The 22,122-nt window shown below is 36.5% G+C and overlaps 1 protein-coding gene and 1 non-coding gene across 8 annotated transcripts in view; both read right to left on the bottom strand.

Annotated features, from left to right (window-relative positions):
- Positions 1 to 22,122, bottom strand: part of LOC131145074 (transcription termination factor MTEF1, chloroplastic) — a 59,351-nt gene that overhangs the window by 25,165 nt on the left and 12,064 nt on the right. For 2 of the 7 annotated variants that reach the window (XR_009133966.1, XR_009133968.1), the window contains exon 2: positions 8,648 to 8,813. Coding sequence is in view for 2 of the 7 variants with exons in the window: in XM_058094134.1 (XP_057950117.1) it covers positions 8,759 to 8,813 (55 nt within the window). In the remaining 5 variants the exon portion in view is untranslated. Of the gene's footprint in view, positions 1 to 1,187; positions 1,501 to 8,403; positions 8,814 to 22,122 lie in introns of those variants that run through there. The other 5 variants (XR_009133967.1, XR_009133965.1, XM_058094135.1 and 2 more) reach the window with 5 other exon arrangements.
- LOC131145332 (small nucleolar RNA R71) lies at positions 18,558 to 18,664 on the bottom strand. Its single transcript, XR_009134115.1, has one exon. It is a non-coding gene; the product is annotated as a small nucleolar RNA R71 (small nucleolar RNA).

Genomic DNA, 22,122 nt, shown 5'->3' with positions numbered 1-22,122 from the left:
AATATGTTGCAACTAATCATGTCTTGTTGAGATGGTGACAGATAAACAGTCAAATTTGTGAGGATGAACATTTTGCTTGAAATCCTAACCATGATAGTTTGAAGCTGGAGACCTGGTTCTTGGAGAGCCCCATGTCAATGAAGAAGATCAGCACAGATAGAAGTGTAAGAGCCCCAACTCTTCCGTAAATGAAGATAGCAGCCAGATACGTAGTGAAGACCCTTGCAAATAGAGTCGGCAAGGATGAAGGTCGTCAACAACAGCACTCTGTTAGGAGAGGACCGATGGTGACAAGACAGAAAACTTCCAGCATCTTTGACTGAAAATCCAAGAACTTACAAACTTCAAGACAACAACAGCAAAACCTGAATATTGAAGACTCTTTACAACAACTCGACGAGGTCGTCGATAGAATGAGTGGGGGAGAATGTTAGGGGGTGACAATGTAATGGGGATTTAATGGGGGAGAGAGATGACTTTACATGTATTCTCCAGGGATTTGTAAATGAATATCAAATTACTTGTGTCATGGCTTGTATAGTGTTCTCTTACTTGAATAAAATAAGTAGTCTTTATGTTATCATTGAGCATGAATGTCTCTTGCGTTCCTGTTCCATCGTTGTCTATATTGATATTTCATGCTTATTAGTGGATGCCGAGACTTAAGTGATGCTCACGTTTGCAGGTTTAAACAAGTGATTATTGGCTGACTCTGTTGAGGGAGAGCCTCGACGAGTGCCGCACGGCCCCTTAGACAAGTCTAAATTGGGGTCCGCGACACCTTGCTCATTCTTTGTTAATATATTTTGTTTTTTGGAAAAAAAATAATAATAATTTGAAATTTTTCGCATTTAATAGAAAAGCTCAAAGCCCAAATAAGCTAACCTATCTTTGTAGGGGAAAAACTTGTGCAGTTTATGAAGTTTGAGCAAGTCATCTATGAAGTTACCTAACTTGTTCACTTGTTGATCCAAATATTCTTGGGCTAGAGGGTTTTACTCGAGCTGTTACACAATTTTCCGACAAGTTAAATAATCAGGATTGCACTAGAGGAAATTTCAGTCTCATTTGCAACACATGAAACGCAACTTAGTGAGGCCGTGGCTTTCCTGTTCCTTCCTCCCATGATGACTGATACAGCATTGCTTAGACGAATGAATTTAAGATCGAAACACATAGTCCAATGCTTGGCAGATAAAATTTGGACTACTTCAATAGACCATATAAGTAGACCCAGGAAGTTACAACTCTCCCAAATCAAATCATTTGGAGAACAATGGCACAATATATTGCATGCTTCCATTCATAATAATAATAATAACATGAGAGCAGCTGACTCACTGTTGTTGGAGGTTTCTTCCATAAAATGACTCTGGCCTTGGTCATGCATGGCCTTTTCAGCCCAAACCACATGGCAGCATATCATTCATTACTAACATTACAATAATGCACAATTCATCCAGCAGATACCAAGTAGAAGATCAAATCTCATCCAGCAGACTTGCAAAAAATAAAAACAAAAATAAAAAATTGCAACTCAACCACGAGAATAAATGCATCACTTTCAATTTATTTTCCAAACAAAATAAATAAAGCCTTAAAAAATGCCACAAGATTCAAGATAATAATATCATCAGTAACTCCATATGGATCTATAATAACCTGCCAGAACCAGAAAATATCACAAGTATTATAAATGGCAACATACACTGACCTCTGAGGTTTGTAAGAAAGATACAGGTCTCCACTAACATTCAGCAAATGACAATGGCTTCCCCAAATATTTAAATACAATGATGCTTATACCCCATTAGTTGACCCCTTGGCAATGTGATATATTAGTCTTAACAAGTTTGACCCCCTAAAAGTTAAACGAAATAATCCATAATGGCAAAAAAAAAAATCTTATATATAATACCGTTTCTAGATGAGTTTTCAACAGAAGTTGGTCGATGCATTGCTTCAGAGCTGTTATTCTGGAGATGTTTGGAGGCTGTTTGTGCTGTTTCGGTGCTGCTTTGTCTATTTCTGGGCTGTTTGGTGCCAGAAGGAGATGTTTTGTTGTCGTCTTAGGTCTATTTTGGAGCTATTTTTCACTCTCTCTATTCTATACTATTTATTTTCTTGTTTTTAGCTGCTGTATTTTCCTGCTGTTTTTTCCCTAGTATTTTTGGTGCTATTTTGCCACTGTTGGTGCTCTTTCTAGGATCATATTTGAAACAATGGTTGCTTTCTCAAATGTTTAGTGTTTTTTTTTCTTTTCTTTTTTTTTCCTCAAATAGGATCATATTGACTTGCTTACTAAAAAATGGTATGGCCATCATATTATTTTCTATGACCATTACCTTCCAATTTCATTGAGTACTCTGGAATGCAACTGTGTGATGCATTAACATTAGCATTTTACAATTTTATAGCCTTTTTTTAATAGAGAAAGAAACCATATTAGAAGAAGAAAAATATTGTACGACAAAGTAGATGTACAGAAGAATTTTTTTTTGGTTCATAATGTGGGGCATCGTAATTCGTTGGGATTGTGAAGATACAATGGGTTGGTCTCAAAAGAATTAGAATGCCTTTTTAGAAATCTTGAATGAAAGAGTTAGGAAAGGCCCAAACAACGCACCTAGTTTAGTCCATCTGATTAGCAACTGGCAAGAAGATGGATGAATAGTTAATCTTAGCAACTAGAGAGAAACTGTGCAGATAAGCTGGAGAAAATATATAACTTTGTGCCAAACAATGTCAATTTCTTGAACTGTGGGAGCACACACATGACTCAAGATTCAAATTCAAATACCATATTTGCTGCAAAAAAAATTTTATTTATGAAAGATACTATTATTTTAATAATATTCTTTTGACTCTTAGTATCAATTAGCACCAATTTATTATAAATTGTGGAAAAGCAAAAAATTCAAGGCATTTAAGCAAGTACTATAGACTATTTGGCCAACTCTCGCATAAGTCTACAGCTACTAGACATCTTCGCCACACTTCCACCTAAAAACTCTTCTTCTTGTGTAAGGAGTTCTAAAGGGAATTGTGAAAAATCTTCTAATGGAGCTGGTAGTTCCAAAGGAAGCCATATATATTGCTAGTGAATATCTTCCTGGTTGTATTCAGGTAAAAAAGAAAAAAAAATTAATTTGAAAAAATTTATTCTTGCTTGCAAATGTGGGTATTTTCCTTAAAAGGCTAAAACTTAAATATATCTAGTTATGTGATATATTAAGAGAGGAAAAAAGGAGATTATAACGTAAAAAAGGACAACCAATCCTCAAAAAATAAAATAAATAAATAAATAAGACCTAACCAAGAAGTCAGATAAGAAACACACGCCCCCCCTCCCCCCCCCCCCCCCCCTTCTCCCCTTTAAACCCTTGCCCTCAGTCTACCGAACACTTCAAAATTGCTAATTCACGCAATCCTTTCCCCAATTTCCTTGTAGCTCCACGGGCAAACTTTGGTACCACCAAAAAAATAACCACAAACCCATCTCATCCATCAATTGTTGAGCTTCAGAAGTCCTTCCAATCAACCTCAACGACTAGAGTGAGCAAAATCCCTTCCCTACACTGCTACTCTTCACCCAATTCATCCTCCTCAATTATAGAAGTACCTCCAACCATTTACCGGAGATCACGGCACATACAATAAATCCCCAAGTAAATCAGATGATTCAAAATCATAGCCACACAGATCTCGAATACCATCCAAAAGCAAACCGCTCTCCTCCACAAATTCTCACTAATATAAACAGTATCATTATTCAACACATACCCCATTTCTCCTTCTCCTTGCCCTTGCTACTCCTCACATTTGTATCTCCTTTCTTAATATGTTAGAGATGATGGATGATGTTTCTAATATCTTATACAACAGAGCTACTGAAAAATTCACCAGCCCATATCAGATTAGAACCTTTATAAAGATGTCCATTGTTAGGATTTCTACACTGAAGAGTTTGGAGTGATTATGCAAACTGTCTTCATATTAAGTCTTTATAAAAATATATGACTTTTTTATTGGTTGTTCCACACTGGTTGTTCCACACTCTATGGTGTGTACTGGATTGTCTTCTTGAATATTTTTAGAATCCCCTTTTTTCTTCCCACCTAATGTTATTTTCAGACTAGATGTTACTTAAATTGCTATCTATGCATCCTCTTATGTTTATAGTGTTTATAAATTTTAGTTACTAGTAGAGGCCCATGTGTCACAGACCCAACACTTCACAACTTGTGATTGGCCATGTGGCACTAGCTAAGACACTCTTGCTTAACTAGTCGACAAAAGTATATTGCAGTTTACCACAAGAACAAATTAACAACCATCGAATCCAAATTAAGTTAAAGCAGTAAGCAATCATGCAAGAAAATGAGAATCACACGGTAAACATTAAAGCAACACAATTAATTAATAACATCTCCATAGGCAACATGTGTTTAGAGAGGGAGGCAAGTAGGCTAAACACGTTTACAAATGCTAGTGAGTTTTACAATGATTGACATTCACCCTCCCCTAAGCTATTCTAGATTTAGCACTAGGAAACATAAAATTGATCCAGTCATACTCCTATTGTACACAAAGTCATTGACACACCCCATGAGTAAAACCTATACTACTATTTTTACATGATCCCATCTACACAAGACAGGCAACCATAGGCAAGTATAATGCTTTGAACAAGCTTGGCTTGTGACACTGCATCATGCACCGGATCTTTGACCATTTAATTTGTTAACATCATGCAATATATGATTTAAAACATTAAAACGTTTATAATTTGTTTTTATTATTTCTTATTCGATTTGTTCATTCAATTTGATTAATCAATATCAAGATAAATGACTAAAGGAAAATGCTAGCCTTCCTAAAACTTTACAAATATTGTATCACGAATCCACTATGATGCTCACCCAAGCCTAGTATGTGGTACTGGTACCCAAAAGAGCACCATATCGATTTTGGAATGCAAGTCTATAAACTTGTCAGGAATGCTAACAAAACCATTACTAAACTAGTGAACTTTATTGTTATCAAGCAGTCAATTAGTAGTGTGTACCTTAGAATGCATATAATTTAGAATGAAGAATACAAAATAAAATTGACCTATTTAGGATATCTTTTAAAAAAAACATGCACTTAATTTGTATATTTATCCATGCACTTAATGAATGTGTTTTTTTTTAAATGGAGGCACTATTGGCACTCCAAGGAATACCATTGGCGCTCCACATTTATTTTATAGCATACTACCTTCTACTTTCACTTTGCAAGTGAAAAAGTTGAAAAAAGAAAGGGAAAATTTGTCGTTTCATCAGAAAATCAAGGATAAGATTTGTCATTTGATACATAAAAATGTAAATATGGAGTGTATCTTCTAGAGTGTCAATAGCTCTTCCCTTTGACAAGAGCCCAATAAATAGGTATATTAAATTATATGGGCCCTTATAATAAAAATGAGTCAAATGTATAGGAAATGAATGCAATAAATTCATGTCTCGAATTGAGTGGAGCATTATAATAAATATGTTATTTATTATTTATTTAATTGTTCAAAAAAGTTTTGATTGATTCTTCTAATTTTGTTTTATTTTCTAAGTCAAAATTGCAAAAAATTAGGGTTGGGGTTTAAAACTTAAAAGGCCATAGAAAAGCTCTTGTTCTGCCTTTACATATATAATTGTTTCTTAACTTTCTATCATTCCACATTTGTGCTTATTTTGCTTATATTTGACCAAAATTTGACTAATAATTTTATTTAAAGTTAATCTAGCAATAGTTCTTGGAGTTATGGTGATGCTATGTTGGAGATTGTTGTTTGTTAGATTACTAGAGAAATATGAGTTTGTTCAAAGGATTCCTTGTAGAACATCCATGCATAGGTGAGACTTCGTTGGATGTTCGTGCTACGTTTGTTTGTACTATCTTCCGTTCATAAAGCACAAATCTCGGCTTCCTATTTTCCAAGGAGGGAGGCTTTTTTCTTGGGATTTCCATTTCCTTAGGAGTCTCAATGAAAGTGAGGTTGATTTTCCTTTGCTTACTAGGTGTACTAGATTCTTATATTCCTACTTTAAGCGGGGATGTTAAGCTTTGGATTGGGGATTCTTCAGGGTCTTTGTCTACGAAGTCTTTTTCCACTCATCCCATAAAATCACCCAATCCTAGCTCTTTCCTTTTGAACAAAGTTGTTAGGAAAGCAAAAATTCCTCTTGAGATCGAGGCTTTCATTTGGACTCTTGTTCTCAAAATAATTAATACAAATGATTTGCTTCAGATCAGGAGACATCAAAAGGTTCTCGGACCAAATATGTGTGATGTCATTTGGACTCTTGTTCTCAAAATAATTAATACAAATGATTTGCTTCAGATCAGGAGACATCAAAAGGCTCTCGGACCAAATATGTGTGATGTCTCATAAGAAAAACGAGACTAATGGTCCTTTTTCCTTCACTGCTGGGTGGCAAACAACTTGTTTTCTTGTTTTAGTGAGGTTTGGGTGGCTCTGCAAAATGTTCATGATTTTATAGTGGTGAATTTTGGGGGTTTTGGAAAGGATAGAAGGTGGACTTTTTGGAATTTGCAGTACATGCTACATTTTGGATACTTTGGCTCGAAAGGAGTGCTAGGATTTTTAAAGACTAGAAGACTTCTCCGAATTTGCTTTGGAGAAAGTTACTTTTTTGCTTCTTTTTGAGCACATTATTTGGGGCTTTTGAGGGTCGTTTGCTGTCTAATATTCAAAGGGTACACTAATGTCATTAAAGATATGTACAATGGAGTAATGATATGCATTAGGACTACAGGTAGAAAGTTTGGGGGATTTCCAATCATAATAGGTTTACATCAAGGATTTGCTTTGAGCTCTTATCTTTTTTACTCTAGTGATAGATGAACTTACTAGGGGTATCCAATACGAGGTTCTAAGGTGTATGTTGTTTGTAAATCTAAATCAGAATTATGGAAAGAATATTTAGAATCAAAAGGTTTTACGATAAGTAGAAATTAGACAAAATATATGAAATATAATTTTAGTCAATATGAAAAATATTAGAGAAAAGATTAAACTTGATGGTCAAGAAATTAACAGCACTAGTAGATTTTGATACCTTGGATAGATTACTGAAGATGAACGAAAAATTAAAGATGTGATACAGAGTTGAAGCGAGTATAATGGAGAAGTGCTTCTAGCGTGTTATGTGATCATAGAATACCCTTAAAATCAAAATGTTGGGCAATTAAGAAACAACACATCCAAAAACCTAAGGGCCTGTTTTATATTGTTGTTGTTTTCTGTTTCTGTTTCCCCACAATGAAGAAACATATTATAAAAATGCATTTGTTTCTATTGTCAGTTTTCTGTTTCTGTTGCCCATTTTCAATTGTTTTGATAACCTATTGCCTTTTAATATCTAGAAATAGCTTCTTTTTTTTTATTAAATTATTCATTTTATACACTTTTAAATTAAAATCAAAATTAAATGATCACATAAATTTAAATATAATTAAAATAAATATATATAAAAAATTCAAAAAATAATAATAAAGCCAATTACAAAATACTTTCACTATTTTTCAATTGTCATGTCCAATAAAATTTTATTGTAAAGTAAATTTTGAAAGTTAAACAATTAAGTAAAATAATTATAATAAATTTCATTTTTATTATAGTAATTTTTTTAATGGGTATTATTTGTAATTTATTATTTTAATTATATTTTTATAATAGTATTTGATTGAAAGATAAAAATAAGCATTTTTTTAAATTAAAATTTTAATTTGTATTATTTTTATAAATGTTAACCAAACAGGTTTATGGTTTCTAGTTTTTAGTTTCTGTTTTGGGTTTTAATTTTTGTCTTTGGTTTTCATTTCTCTAGTTTTTGATAGTGATACCAAATGGTCCATAAAAATTCCTAAAATGGGAATGCTGAGGTAGATGAGTGATAAATTAAGGAATGAAGATAGATACTTAAGGCACTGATTTGACTAAACATGTGAAGAGATTATGCACAAAATGACATTTGAAATAATACAAGCTAGTATCCATACATAGAGATGTATTTAAATATCTAATTTTAGCTTTTGATTATGAATTTTTTTCATGCATAGGATTACTGTTCTACTATTTGTTCTGGAAATGAATAGATGCCATTGATGGTATTCATGTAGTAGCTTGGTCTCTAGCATTTTTGCAAAGAACTTTTCAAGGAAGAAAGTCATTATTTATCACAAAAAAATGTCGTAGCTGCCATTTTCCATGACATGAAATTCCCTTTTGTTTACAAAGGATGGTAGCATAGGGCTAGTGATTTCTTGTGTGCTCCTCGAAAAACTAGCAGGAAATGATTCTCCGTGTCCTTCTATGCTAAGAAATGAAATTTATAATGGAGTAAAAATTGAAAGATGACCTTATGGCTTCATTGTAAATTATTATTATGTTATGGATACTAGTTATCCAAATGTTCCCATCTTTTTGGCTTCATTTTGTTGAGAACAGCATCATTTAAATGAATTTCAAGGACAACTGTGAATTAAAAGAAATATGAGTTATTTAACTATAGGCTCATAGCAGTAATAGAGAACCTTTGGTTTGCTGAAAGCCAGATTTCCTATTTTGAAATCAATACTGAATTACCTTTGAAGACAAATACGGATTTTTACAGCAGTTGAACTTTTCACTTCTTCATTAACATGGAAGATGGAGCTGACAATTCGTCACAACGTATGGTGTAGAAGGATCGGAAGTTCATGAAGAGATTGGCCTTGGCATCCCACAAGAAAGCTTTGAGGTGGATGTGTCACTACAAGATTAGAAAAGTATGGTTAGAGAAAACATAGGAGGTCAAATACGGGATGACTACATAATTATCAAAGAGCTTAGGTCCTACTACGGGTAGGTAACTTGTGTTAGATACAAATTTAAGTCTTTAAGTTTACTGATTTACTCAAATATAAAATGCTAATGAACAGGAACATTCACGTAATTTTTTATTCATTTATTTTTGTGGGTGGACATGTATGCTAAGGAAAAGAAGATGGAAGTGCTGCATTATGACAAGGTCATTATAACTTTTTGGTGCTATTAATTGAAATCATTTTTTTTTTTTTCCGATAAGTAAAGGAAACTTTATTGAAGAGGCATCAAGGGGATGCCAGCCCATGGTACAGAAAATCAAGCACCCTGAAAGGTGTCACACAAATCAAAGATTACATCATAATCATTAGTAACAGTCCTATTATGGCAGCTATTGACCACAGTAAACCAGTTTTCTTTGCTGTTTTTGATTGTTGAGGTTGAATTTTTGAACACTCACCTATTCCTCTCTTTCCAAACGCTCCAGAAAATTGCGGAACATATCCTTTTATTGGTGGTGCTTTTACCAATGTGAATGCCCGCATTGATCTCCCTCATTGGTGGTGCTTTCACTTGGTACAACTCAAGGGACCCACCTTCCTTCTCAAGAATTGACAGATTCCTTATCTCAGTGCATTGGGATACTCACTTTTCCAAAACCACTAAGGAGCTCCTACCCAAGCCCATGTCAGATCATTTCCTTATCATCATTGACACGAGTGGAATCAAATGGGAACCAACCCCATTCCGCTTTGAAAAAATGTGGTTATGGCACAATGACTTCGAGGACTTCATTAAGCTTTGATGGTCCATGCTGCACATAGAGGGGAAAGCCAGCTTCGTACTAACTTCAAGACTGAAGGGTTTGAATGAGAAGCCAAAGTGTGGAATAAAAGCACTTTTTGGAACATTCAGGCGAAGATGACCATTATTCTGAACAACATCATGATCCTTGATGAGCAAAAACTAAGACAAGGGCTCAGCTATGATGAAAGAGCCAAAAGAGTTTTGTGAAGGAGCTGACAGAGGCTATTAGCCTTGAAGAGATCTCCTGGAGGCAGAAATCTACAGCCTTATGGCTCAAGGATGGAGACCAAATACCAGATTTATCCACCGAACCGCAAATGCCATTGTAGATTAAACACCATTTCAAACATTGAAATTGGGGAGAACACCTTAACTGAGGAGGGCATCAAAAGGGGAATCTGCAACTTCTATAAAGCTCTTTACTCTAAATCCAAAAGCAGGAGACTTGTAGTAGACGGCATGTATTTAAATCTATCAGCCCCTCCGCTGCATAGTGGCTTGTGAGACCCTTTGAGGAAGCTGAAATCCTCCAGGCTATTGGAGATTGCAATGGAGACAAAATGCCAAGGCCAGTATGGTGGTTGCTTTAGTTAGAGTGAGGACTCGATTATAATTTGTCTTTTATAGCAAAAGAAATTTGTTTTTTTTTAGATAAAAAAAATTCCATTAAATAAAATGAAACAAAAGTACAATGTGTGGAGGACAAGATGGGTCCTCCAACAAACAACTAAGATGACTACAATAATGGTGCCCCAATCCTTTTGAAGATCAGCCAATGAAATCCCCCCAGAAAACCCAAAAGAATGCTCCCAAAGCACCAAAAGGATGAAAGGAAGCCAAAAAGGCAACTACAGCAAATGGGGAGAAGTTGTTTGAGCCTTAAATATTCTTGTGTTCTCCCAATCCAAAGGGTCCAAAGTATAGCATACATCACAAACGTCCATAAAGCACTCCCTTTTCTACTTTTCCCAAAGCCAAGAAGCCACCAACATTTTGAGAGACCACCATGCTCCTCCAAAGCAAGAAAAAAGAGTGTGTAAAGTTGGCTCGCCACCCAACTATGTAGAAAGAGGTGTGCATTTATCTCATTAGACTCTCTGCAGATCATGCAAATTTTCTTGAATGATGACCTGTAACAAGTAATGTGTATTAATCCTGTTAAGAGCCATGATCCAGATGAAACCCAAGATCTTAAAAGGGAACCTTCTCCTTCTGAATGATATGATTCAAAGGAAAACTTGGGGTCAAAGGTTTCAATAAATGAAGGACTTGGAAGAAAAACAACCGATGAATCCCCTAGCCAAACCCTCGCATTTCTCATGGTTTGGGAAACAAAGGAATCCAAAACACTCAACAATGTAATAAGCTAGTCAAACTCTTTATCATTGAGATTCCTAAAGAAGTGGAAGTCCCAAGAAAGAGAGCCCCCTCTGAAAAAAAGAAAAAGTAATTAGTGCATTCTGAACTGAAGATAATCTAAAAAGTCGAGGCATCAACATCTCTGACAAGACGCCCCCCAAACATCCTCCTAAAGCTGAATCCTACTACCATTACCCACTCTGGACCAAGTAAGTGGAAAGAAAAAAAATGAGTAATTGGGGAAACAAACATCCAAGGATTTGCATGAGAAATATCATAACTTCCTCTAATATTCCACCCATTTCGACGAACTCCATACTTGCTTCTAATCACCTTGTGCCAAAGGGCATTAACCTCTAAAGGACCTCCATAACCATTTTCCAATTGAGGAGATGCTTTTAGATACCACATTACGAAACCTCAACCCCTAAGACTGGGGTCTCCTAACCACATCCCTACAAACAAGATGGTCCCTTTTATTCTCTCCTGTGTCAAACCAAAGAAAATCTCTCATAAGCCTTTCCAAAACCCTTAAAGAAGGATAAAAAGGGAGAAAAATATATTGGAATGCTAGAAAAGGAAGCAATAATAAGAAAAATATGACCCCCTAAAGATAAGCACACCCACTTCCACCCGTCCAATTTCTGACCAACTCTCCTAAACCCTGGATCCCAAAAAGCAACATAGGGTTACCCCCTAAAGGGAGATTTAAATAGGGCAAAGATCAAGACAAAGAAACACAAGTGAATAAGCCTTGACCCATCTATGTCTCTCTGATCCATAATAATGTTGGCCACCCACTCTTGGAAATGTTTATCTTTAACCCCAAATCTTAAAAACTCAACAAAATAAGGACATTAAAATTTCTCAACATTACCCTCAAGAAAAAATATAATGTCACCAACAAACTAAAGGTGTGATAAGCCCACCTCCTCCCTAGCTACCAATATACCTTTAATCACACCTAAACCCATCAATCTACTTTAACACATTAACCACCAAGATAAACAAGAGCCGAGACAAGCAATCATGTTGGTTAAGCCCCCAAGAGGCCCTAAACCACTATCTAAGTTGTCCACTCACAATCACGAACTCTTTTGCAAAGTAGGAGAAGATGAATTTATTAAAGAGAGAAGAATGTATAAGGAGAACAAGAATTCCTCCGCAACGAGAGAGAGAGAGAGAGAGAGAGAGAATACAAATAAAACAAAAATAATAATACAAAACTCACCAAGTAAACTAACAAAACCACCCAATCCCATTGGATATTAGAAAATCTCAATCCTTTAAAACAACAAGCACACCAAAGAGAGGCCAAATAATGATCTTCTCCCATAACAAAGATATTTTTAGCCTTTTCAAAACAAACATTCAAGCATTTCATTCAATCCACAAACCCCACAGGACAGCGAAAGCCACATAGATCCACAAAGCATGAGATCCTTCCTTTTACCAAAAAAAAAAAGGTGGCTAGCAAATCCTCCACCAACGCTGGACAAACCCCGTTTTCCCTAAAAAAACAAAAAGCTTATTCCATATATTTCAAGAAAATTATCAATGAACTAACAAGCCAAAAGTAAATAAATGTAGGGAGAAAGTACCTTTGAAGGTCTCCTGCTCTACAACAGATTGTTGGTGTTACCTCTACTAAGAACAACCAACCAAATAAAAGCCTTGATCTTTGAGGGAATTTTGGCCTCCAAATAATTTTATGGAGTGAAAAGGAATATTAGAATTAATCAAGTAGTCACAAAAAGATATGCAAGAATAAACCCCCAAAGCGTTCGAGACCAAGAATGATGTCCACCCGAAAGGAAGGATAGTAAGTCTCAGATAACATCAACAAGGAAGACAACTCCTCCACATCCCTATCATTTAGAGTTTTATGGAAGTTCTAGGAAAATGAATGACCTTCAGAAATCAAAAGAAGGAAATAACATCATTATTTCCCAAACTCAAACAATAAAGATAGGAAAAGAATACAAAAAAGCAACATTACCCACTTAGACGTCTTCCCAAAAATGAATATGAGACCCTATCTAAGACAAACTTAGTATGAGGACAAATAGGGATATTAGAAATACACCTCCACAAGTTTTCCAAAAAACATCTACTTCCTAAATTAGCATCCCAACTGTTCACATAAAAACAAATTTACCTTTTATGTCTACATGCAAGAGTGAGGACTCCTCTAAGAGAAACTACCATAACCATTTAGCCAAAAGAGCAATGTTTTTAGACACCATCTTACCAATACGCAAACCCCCTCCAACCTATACCAACAAACAAGATGATGTCACTTATTGCCAACCACCAAAGGAAACCGAATGAACTTCTCAAACTTACTAGCCATCCTCGCCAGAATCCTAAAAGAGTAATGCAACCACCAAGACATCTTCAGTGAATCATGTTCCATGAATATGATAGCTCTCTTTCCTTCTCTAGTGTTCCTTGAACCTCTTTTTTTTTCCCCCTCTCAAAAGGCATAGGAGTCACCCTCGCCTTTATCTCATGGTCAAAGGGACTCATTAATAACAATGATGTCTCCCTTAATGGAATCCCTTTCACTTGCAACAACATTGTTAGTCAAATTAAAATGATCAGGAATGGGAAGGATACCTCTTTAAGAATAAGAAGTTTTTTTATCCTCCAAGGAAAGCGCATTACATCATTGTTAAAGGTTATTTATGCCTTTTAGTATTATTATTAAGTGTTTTAGTACGTTAACTAGTGAGAGTAAGGGTATTATTGTCATCAGAATGTATTTTATTTGTGTTATAAATAGAGGGAGACACCTATCTTCAAGTTAGGTCCTTCATTTAGTCAAAATCTCAACTTGGTATCAGAGCATGATCCAACCTAAACCTTATCATACTTAGTCGTCATCGAAAAGGCCTTCTCGTTGCTGCCCTGCTCAGATCTACCTCTGTCCTTCATTATTTCACAAAACCAATCATATAGCCAAAAACAAAACCCTCTGAAGCCTATCACCACAAAACCTGATCGCCAGCAAGTGTCCCATGCGGCTCCATGAGCCAACACATGAGAGAGTTTCCGGCCACCTTTTTCTTTTTTAGTCCTCTGCCATGTTCTAATTCGTTCTCTAGACTATATTATCAAGTTGTTGGGCATGTTTTTTGCTTAGAGATCCAACCTTTTTCAACCATGCGCTCAGGGTAATCTGGTAGTTGAGGTAGCGGAACTATTTGTAAGTTAAGTTGTGAGGTTGTGGCAATGCTATATCAATTGGTACGTTGTTCACCTCATCCGTGATTGTGTCAATGCTTCACATAGTTTGTGATTATCCCAATGAGTTTTGATTGTTCTTCTTGTTTGACATTGGTGTGGCTACAAGTTTGTGGGTGTTGGGATGGAGACTATAAATCCCAAAAACATGTTTCCTTCATCACTGCCACATATAACAACTCAAAAGTTGGATGGAAAGAATTATGTTCAATGGTCTAAAGCTATTTCGGTTTATTAAGCAAGATCAAGAAAATCTAACCACTTGCTCCAATTTGATCCTTCTTATGAGAAGAAAAAAGAAGTGTGGATTCAAGAAGATGCCTTGATTGTTTCCCTCTTGTGGAATTTGATGAAGCCGCAAATTGCACAGATGTGCATGCATCTAGATGTGTGCAAGGAAACTTGGAATTATGCCAAGCTTCTATACTCTAGTAACATTACAAGTATGTATGATTTATCCCAAGAGTACTTTCAGTTACAACAAGGCGATAGGAGCATTGCAGATTATTTTGGAGAGATGAAATGTATTCATAAGGAGCTTAACATCTTGTAACCTATACCATCAACGTTCGTGAGATGCAGAAGCAGAGGGAGCAGATGACAGCTCTTCAGGTTCTAACCGGGCTTCAAACCCAAGTTTGAGGCAATCTTGTCCCAGATACTTAGTGGTGCAAAGTTGCCATCATTTGCCAATGTTTGTTCTCATGTCCTTTATGCTTCCTTTAGCACACATTCCTCTGCTCTTGCATCTGGCTTTGATATGACAGCCTTTGCTACATAGGGTGATTCTAATTCTCTACGAAATATCCACAAAAGTTATTGAGGTGATTCGAGTGGTCGTGGTGGTAGAGATGGACGAGGTAGAGGCACTCCTCGCAAGTGCACTCATTGCGTATGAAGAAATCATACTATTTAGCAGTGTTGGGATCTACGTGGTAGAGCTTCACATGTTGCCAATGTAGCCACCACCTACTTCACACCTTTGGGGGCAGCCAATGCAGCCATCATCGACTCCACACCTTTAGGGCTGAGTGGGGGGCAACGTACTATATCCTTGTCAGAGGAAGATTATTCCAAATTTCAGCAGTATCAAGCATCACAACAAGCCTCTCTTCCCATTGCATCTCTTGCCCAAACAGGTAATCCCACAGCATGCCTGTCATCCAATACTTCTCGTCATAGTCCTTGGATCATAGACTCCGCTGCCATCGATCATATCATAGGTATACCTAATTTCTTCTCTACTCTTCAATATCCTACAAACTTACCTTATGTTACTCTCTTGCTAATGGATCCACCATTGCAATCAATGGAATTGGGACCCTTTACTTTTGTATATTCCCAAGTTTCCTTTCAAACTTATGTTTGCTAGCAAGACTACTAAAACCATAAATTGTTCAATAACATTTTTCCATGATTCTGTAGTTATTCAAGATTTGAAGATGAGGAAGACGATTGGCGGAGGGCGTGAAGCCGGTGGACTTTATGACTTTGAGTTGCTATCTCATTCTACTGCCTCACTGTTGCTACCACCACCCCCCCACCCCCCAAAAAAAATTTCATTGTCCCCTTGGTCATCCTTCACTAGAAAAGTTGAAACGTCTTGTTCCTTTTTTGAGTTTTGTGTCTAGTCTTGATTGAGAGTCTTGTCAGTTGGTAAAGCACCATCGTGTCCCTTTTGCTTCCTGAGTCAATAAACAGGCTATAAGCCCTTTTATGTTAGTCCATTCTAACGTTGGGGTCCTCGTAGAGTTGTGTCCAAGTTGGATTTCCAATACTTTGTAATTTTTGTGGATGATTATTCAAAAATGACTTGGCTATATTTAATAAAAGATTGTCCTAAGTATTTCATATATTTTGTGCCTTTTGTTCTTAAATTAAGACTCAATTTGGTTTTCTGGTTCAAATATTTCGAAGTGATGATGCTGAAGAGTACTTTAGTTCACAATTTACTACTTATATGACTCAATATGGTATTGTCCATCAATCATCATGTGCCTGATAATAGTCTAAAAATTCAGCATTTTTATACACTTCATAAGACTTTATTACACTTCCATTATATTAATACTCATACTTTTGGTCAAAGTAGAAACTCATGTCACAACTTTGATTTGTATTGACTTTAATTGTAAAAATAAGACTATGCATACATGTTTAGGTTGTCTTGAGTATTATTCATAAAGTATAGTATTTATGTGGTGTATTTGTTGTGTGTAAATGGAAAAAAATGTGAATGAAAAGCCAACAATTTCAGCTTGCTTACCTACTGCACAGCAGTCAATAGTTTGAACATATATGAAGTTGTAGGTCTCCAAATGAGCTGATATTTTATATATAGAAAGACAAGACATATATCTACAACTTTTATGTTTTTGATAAATTCAAATTCGGTGTGCATGTAGGTGAAATATAGCAAACAATCTGGATGAAGATAAGTCAACAATGCTGGCTGCGTACAGATTGCTATTTTGGACATAGCTGGAGCTGCAAACCTTGAATGAAGATGAAATTTGAAATCTGAATGCCCAAGACATTGGGTTACAACTTTCATGTTTTGACCAGCTGCCAATTCCATGTGTAAATGGGTAGAAATGGATCAACCTCGTCGAAGTTGATAAAATTTCAGCTTGTGTTCAAACTTGTGTTCACACTTGCATAAGGTGCTTGTGATGGCTATAAAAGGAGACCTTGAGAGAGCTCTAGGGAGAGGAAAATTCTGACCATTATTCTCCCAAAAATTGTTGAAGAACTTCTCTCTCAAGTTTGTGAGATGAATTGTAAGTTAGGCTAGAGTTCTTAACAAGGCTAGAGATGAAGTTCTATGTGTAGTATTTCTACTTCTCTGTTTTGATTCAAATTGAAGTTTAATAAATGTAGTCTTTTTCTATGCATGAAGCTCTTTATCATTTTTAGTTTCAATTAAACCAAAGATTATGGTTTTCAAGTTCGTATAAATTTAGTCATGCTTTCTTTATGCGATTTCTTTTTAATCATAGTTTTATTTTATGGGTTGATCTTTTACTGCAATATTGTCAGTAGATATATTGTCGACTTTAGATAACCTCTAAGATAACATCTTCTTGTTCTCAAGGAAAAAAAAAGAGTTTTATGCATATTAAATACATTTGCTGATCAGTTGTTCTTCAAAGAAATACTTTCCGATTGAAGGTTTGGGACGTGAAACTTTCAGTTGAGTTATAAAATTGAATCAAAATAGGAAATAGATTTACGAAGCATAGAAGGGATTCTCAATGCCTTGTTATCCTTAATACTTGATTCTCTTCAACTTATTCTGTTGTAAACGCTTCCTCGTGGGATCGACACCTCAATCTGTACTTCAATAACCGCTAGTATATTTTGAGCGTAACCAAAATTTGGCGCCGTTGCCGGGGAAGCCATATCAACAAGAAAGGTTTGTACTTCAAAGGTAAAGTTATTTTTTTTATTTTCTTTTAATGGAAGGCTGAGCCTCCTAATTTTACTTGTAAGTTATCATGTCTCTTATTTTTCCATTGTTAATATTAATCTCATGGACGGCTAAGCCGCCTATTTCTTATTATTGTTATTATTATTGTGTGGTCGGCTGAGCCGCCTTTTATTATTTTTCTTTTCTCTTTTATGGATGGCTATGCCTTCTAGTTTCATTTTAATCTCTTGTTAAAGTTCTTTCTAATAGATTTTTATTTTTATTTTTATTTTTTTTATAGTTTATGTTCTAAAAAAAAAAAAAAGAGAAGAAGGAATTTCCCTTTGTTTTGGGTGTATGTTTTGGCAAAGAACCGAGCGTGGAAGACTTGCGAGAAGAGTTGAAATTGAGCAGCAACCAAGCCCCACTGCTAGTGAGACCTCATCTGATTCTTGGACAAGCACAAAATTGTCTGACACACCCGCTACCATGAATCAACTTGAGCTTAATCCTGCACGGTCCTTGAAGGACTACTTGCATCCAACTCGTACAGCCACTCCATCATGTATTATGTTTCCCGCAAACACTCCACAACTAGATTTCAAACCGGGCATGATCCAACTCCTACCCACCTTTCATGGATTAGAAAGTGAAAATCCATATGTACATGTTACGGAATTTGAGGAGGTAGTGGCCACTTTTTATAGCCAACCCAATGCCATAGATTCTATTAGACTAAAATTTTTTCCATTCTCTCTAAAAGATAGAGCAAAGAGTTGGTTATACTCTCTGAGACCGAGATCCATAGGTACATGGGCGGAAATGACTGAAGCTTTCTTCAATAAATATTTCCCGCACCATAAGACCAATAATTTGAAAAGACAAATCTCAACCTTTGCCCAAAAAGATAGTGAAACCCTATACCAAGCATGGGAAAGGTTTAAAGAATTGTTAAATTTGTGCCCACACCATGGGTATGAGAATTGGCGCTTAGTTAGTTGTTTTTATGAAGGACTCACAATTAGGGAGCGCCAATTTGTGGAGATGATGTGCAATGGAGAGTTTCTCCAAAAAGATCCTGATGAAGCAATTGAATTCTTGAATGACCTAGCCGAGAAAGCTCACACCTGGACTGGACCCAGTGCTACTGATAACACCAATAGGTCAAAACCTAGTGGTGTCTACCATCTACGAGAAGAAGATCACCTCAAGGCCCAATTGAATCTTGTCACAAAGAAACTTGAAGCCTTGGAAAGTAGAGATAGTCAGCCCATCCAAACAGTCGCTAGAGTGGAATCTCAAGTCACTTGCTTTGTCTGTGGAGAAGTGGACCACCTAGCTCAGGAATGTCCCACCTATGGAGAGATGCGAGGTATGTATGAAGAACAATGTAATGCACTTGGAATGTTTCAAAAGTCATACTCTCCATATTCCAACACTTACAACCCTGGCTGGAGAAACCATCCCAATTTTAGTTGGAAGTCTGAATCCAATCAGTCTGTACCATCCAACCACAACAATTGGAAACCTGAGGCACCATCACAACGATCTTATCCTCCACCTCAATATAATGCTCCACCTACACAATCTTCTTTGGAAGACACTTTACATGCATTTATGGAGGCGCAGAATAAGACAAACAAAAAATTTGAATCTGTCCTGACACAGGTGGTGGAAGAAAACAAGGAGATAAAAAGTCAAATCCCTAGATTAACTAGTTCTCTGACAATCCAAGAGCGAGGTAAATTTCCTTCGCAACCTCAGTCAAATCCAAAAGGGCAACATATGGCTGAAACTTCAACCAAAGAGGAGCAGAATATTAAAGGGGTCAATGCCATTATAACTCGAAGTGGTAAAACTTTAGACGGATCAACTCTACCAAACAAAAAAAGCACTACTCTTGGAGATGCCTCTCCACTAGAGCCTGAGAAGAAGTCTCAAGTACTAGTGCCATTTCCCCAAGCTCTTCGAACGGGAAAATTACCGGAAAATCAAGGTGAGATTCTTGAACACCTCACACAAGTTAAAGTAAACCTGCCTTTGTTACATGTGATCAAACAGGTACCAGCTTATGCAAAGGTAATCAAGGATTTGTCCACCATGAAGAAAAAGCACAATGTCAAGAAGACGGCATTCTTGACTGAGCAGGTAAGCGCAGTGATTGAGCAGAAAACTCCACCAAAATACAAAGATCCAGGATGTCCCACAATCACCTGCCACATAGGGACAAACAAGTTTAGCCAAGCTCTACTAGATCTGGGTGCAAGCGTCAATTTAATGCCTTACTCAGTGTACCTGCACCTGGGACTTGAGAGATTAAGCCCACTTCTGTGGTATTGCAAGTGGCTGATCGTTCTGTGCGACGACCAAGGGGGATAGTGGAAGATGTTTTGCTCCAAGTTGATAAATTCTACTATCCCGTTGACTTTTTGGTCTTGGATACCCAATCAGGGGTTGACATGGAGTCAAAAATCCTGTTGATCTTAGGAAGACCATTCTTGGCTACTGCAAATGATTTGATCAATTGTAGGAATGGCCTCATGAAGCTGTCATTTGGGAACATGACTCTTGAAGTTAATGTTTTCAATGTTGGAAAGCAACCACAAGACGAGGATGAGTGCTATCAAACCTACCTGATAGACACACTTGTTCAGGAGGAAGTACACTTGCATAAAGATTTTGAATCCTTAGATTACCTCCTCCATAACTCCAACTTTGATCCATTGTTATTTCCTGTAAATACTATTAATATTCCTGCTGATTTTGATAAAAAACAGGATAAGCAATTGAAATATTGGCAACCGCGCTTTGAAGAGTTGCCAAGTGATGGAGAAAAGCTGAAACCCTCGACCTTGGAAGCACCAAAATTTGAACTTTCCTCACTGCCCAAGGGTTTGAAGCATGCATTCTTAGGACCAGGTGATACTTTTCCTATCATTATTTCTTCTGAACTTAGTGCTGAACAGGATGAAAAATTGATAAATTTGTTAAGAGAACATAAATCTGCACTAGGTTGGGTCATAACTGACATTAAAGGTATTTCCCCACTGATATGTTCCCATAAGATCCATTTAGAGGAAAGAGCTCAACCCCGTAGAGACCCCCAAAGAAGACTTAATCCTACAATGAAAGAAGTTGATAAGAAAGAAGTCTTAAAATTATTAGATGCTGGTATAATCTATCCAATATCTGATAGTCAATGGGTGAGTCCAACACAGGTAGTTCCTAAGAAATCAGGGGTGACTGTGGTGGAAAATGAGGATGGAGTATCTATTCCAACTAGGGTAGTGACTGGGTGGCGAATGTGCATCGACTATAGAAAATTAAATTCTGCCACTCAGAAAGACCACTTTCCCTTGCCTTTTATTGACCAAATCTTAGAGCAAGTAGCTGGTCATCCCTTCTATTACTTTCTTGATGGATATTCAGGATATTATCAAATAGAGATAGCTATAGAAGATCAGGATAAGACCACTTTTACATGTCCTTTTGGTACTTTTGCTTTTTGTAGGATGCCATTTGGTTTATGTAATGCGCCTGCTACTTTTCAGCGTTGTATGATGAGCATATTTTCTGATATGGTTGAAAAATGCATGGAAATTTTTATGGATGATTTGACTATTTTTGGTAATTCCTTTGACTCATGTCTGCATAACTTGAAAGCTGTTTTGAGTAGGTGTGAAGAAAAAGGACTTGTGTTGAATTGGGAAAAATGTCATTTCATGGTGCCTTCAGGGATTGTCTTAGGGCACATTGTGTCTAAAAAAGGTATAGAGGTTGACAAGGCCAAAATTGAATTAATCTCTCAACTACCTTCTCCTAAGACAGTAAGAGATGTCCGATCATTTTTGGGACATGCTGGCTTTTACAGGAGGTTTATACAAAATTTCTCCACTATTTCACAACCATTGTGTAATCTCTTGTTGAAAGATGTGGAGTTCAACTGGACTTCAGAGTGCGAAGAAGCATTTCAAATGCTCGTTGGCAAACTCACCACTGCTCCTATCATACAGTCACCAGATTGGACCTTGCCATTTGAAATAATGTGTGATGCTAGCAATTATGCTATTGGAGCTGTCCTAGGGCAACGAAGGGAGGGGAAGCCCTTTGTTGTTTATTATGCTAGTCGAACCTTAAATAGTGCTCAAATAAATTATTCTACTACTGAAAAGGAACTACTAGCAGTTGTTTTTGCTTTAGAAAAATTCCGTTCGTATTTGATTGGTTCACCTATTACAGTGTTTACTGACCATGCAGCCCTGAAGTACCTTCTATCTAAGAAGGATGCTAAGGCTCGTTTGATTAGGTGGGTTTTACTCTTGCAGGAATTTGATCTCACAATAAAGGATAAGAAAGGTGTGGAAAATGTCGTGGCTGATTATTTATCTCGCCTAGAGTTCAATGACTCTGCTGAAGGACCACCCATTCGAGATGA

The sequence above is a fragment of the Malania oleifera genome, chromosome 12 (assembly GCF_029873635.1).
Source record: "Malania oleifera isolate guangnan ecotype guangnan chromosome 12, ASM2987363v1, whole genome shotgun sequence".
Taxonomy (NCBI): Eukaryota; Viridiplantae; Streptophyta; class Magnoliopsida; order Santalales; family Ximeniaceae; genus Malania; species Malania oleifera.
This window is presented reverse-complemented; position numbering and strand designations above follow the sequence as displayed.